Source organism: Alligator sinensis, unplaced genomic scaffold (genome assembly GCF_000455745.1).
Source record: "Alligator sinensis unplaced genomic scaffold, ASM45574v1 scaffold241_1, whole genome shotgun sequence".
Classification (NCBI taxonomy): Eukaryota; Metazoa; Chordata; order Crocodylia; family Alligatoridae; genus Alligator; species Alligator sinensis.
The window spans coordinates 2,316,751-2,318,509 of NW_005841894.1; the positions used below are offsets into that span (position 1 = coordinate 2,316,751).

Here is a 1,759-nt window from a genome sequence, read left to right on the forward strand (position 1 = left end):
AAAAAAGATAAATCAACATATCCTTTTATGTATCCTTTATCATAGAGTAAGATATGTAACAATTGTCTAACAAAATTTTTTTTCCTCAGAAATTTGAGAGAAGCAAGAGATAATGCCGTAGCTGAAAAACAGAGAGCAATTTTGGCGGAGAAACATGCTTTAGCAAAATATGAACAACTTTTAGAACAGTGAGTATGTTTTAAAATACATATATATCAATGGAATTAGAGATTCTTGCATATTTGGTCTGGATATTTTTTCTGTCTGTAAAGAGAAGAGAGAAACAGACCTCAAAAACTTGAATCAAATTAAGTTAGGGATCTGTTTTTAAACTTGTAAGTGGAAAGAAAATTCCAGTGATAATGTTGGATGATTTATTCTTCTTTCCTACTCTTGCAGAAACTTACATACATGCTCATTAAGGGTAGTTCTGTTGACTTCAGTAGTTTATTCACAATACATGACATTAACCATGCACAGAAATCTTTGCAGAGATAATGCCTTAATGTGCTACCCTGTTTGTGGTTCTTTTGCGGTGGTCTCAGAAATAGCTGTGGTCACAGGATTGCCATTGCAATCTCTCATAAGAGTTAGCAATATATTTTGACACATCATGGGCAAGAATGGTAAATGCCCTATATTATAACACATAGTCTTTTTCTGGTACTTTGTATTTTCAAAGCTCTGTATATCCGCTTTATACAGAGCTAATCCTTTACTTTGTGCAAATAAACAGATAAGCTTCAGCCAGTATTTTTTCATATATATAATTTTATTTTAGCTGGATCTCTTACAGTGATTTTGCCTTCCCTGCCTACCTCCCCGCAATTTAAATTGAAAATCTTCTTCCATGTTCAGTGACGAAGACATCTGTCCTAGAGATCATGGACCCAAATCTAATAATTGCTTAATTTTAAGCACATGACTGCTTCCATCAAAACCTTGTCACCACTAGTTGCTTTCACTGCCAAAAATTCTGGCAGCAGATGGCAGCTGCTACATAGCAGCCTTTGGGTTTTGTTGGAGAAAAATTTACTTGTAAGAGACCTGTTTTTCCTTCTGTCTAAATCTGATAGTTTTAGACACCTATCCATTCTTTTTGACAAGTCTTGGTCTCTTTGGGAGCTTGCAAGGGATTTTTTTTGGCCTACCGTTCAAATCCTCGTGGAAGAGCCCATGATTATTCTTTCTGCCCTCCTCATACACACCCACATGGCTTTAGCAGTGCTTCTTTGTCCATACATTTGAAGGGAGGTCCAGGTTGTCGCCAGCGTAAGTTCAGGTTCAATATTAAATGTTACAGTATTCTACTGTACCGTGCTAAAGGTAAGGCTTACATTACAATATCATCAGTAGTGGGAAATATTTTGTAGTGCAAAGAGGACAACAGGAGTTCAACAATATAAAGATACTTTTTTAATTCATATTATTCCTGCACATACACAGCCTTTTTTTTTTTTAAAAGTCAGTGATTTGAGCAGCTCTTTAAAAGAACAGGGATAAATATATAAAAAGAAAATATTGCATGTTCCTCTGTGTTCAAGTCATGCAACGCCTAGCAACAGGATATTTTTCTGTGTTGTGCTATGTATTTTGTATGTCTTGTGCTCTCAGTAGTAAAGTCTTGAGCCTCTGTGGATCAATTCTACTTTTCATTAGTCTGAAATAGCAAGCAGTTTTTAGTGGTTTCAATTAGCAGCTTAGCTGTAATATGGGCAGAGCATAATTTTCATTGAACCACTTATACTAGCTCTTTCCC

General features: G+C 35.6%; 1 protein-coding gene across 3 annotated transcripts in view; it reads left to right on the forward strand.

Annotated features, from left to right (window-relative positions):
* Window positions 1–1,759, forward strand: part of PIBF1 (progesterone immunomodulatory binding factor 1) — a 194,286-nt gene that overhangs the window by 51,336 nt on the left and 141,191 nt on the right. For all 3 annotated transcript variants that reach the window (XM_006018133.2, XM_006018134.2, XM_025197308.1), the window contains one exon: window positions 90–188. In XM_006018133.2, coding sequence (XP_006018195.1) covers window positions 90–188 — 99 coding nt within the window. The remainder of the gene's footprint in view (window positions 1–89; window positions 189–1,759) is intronic.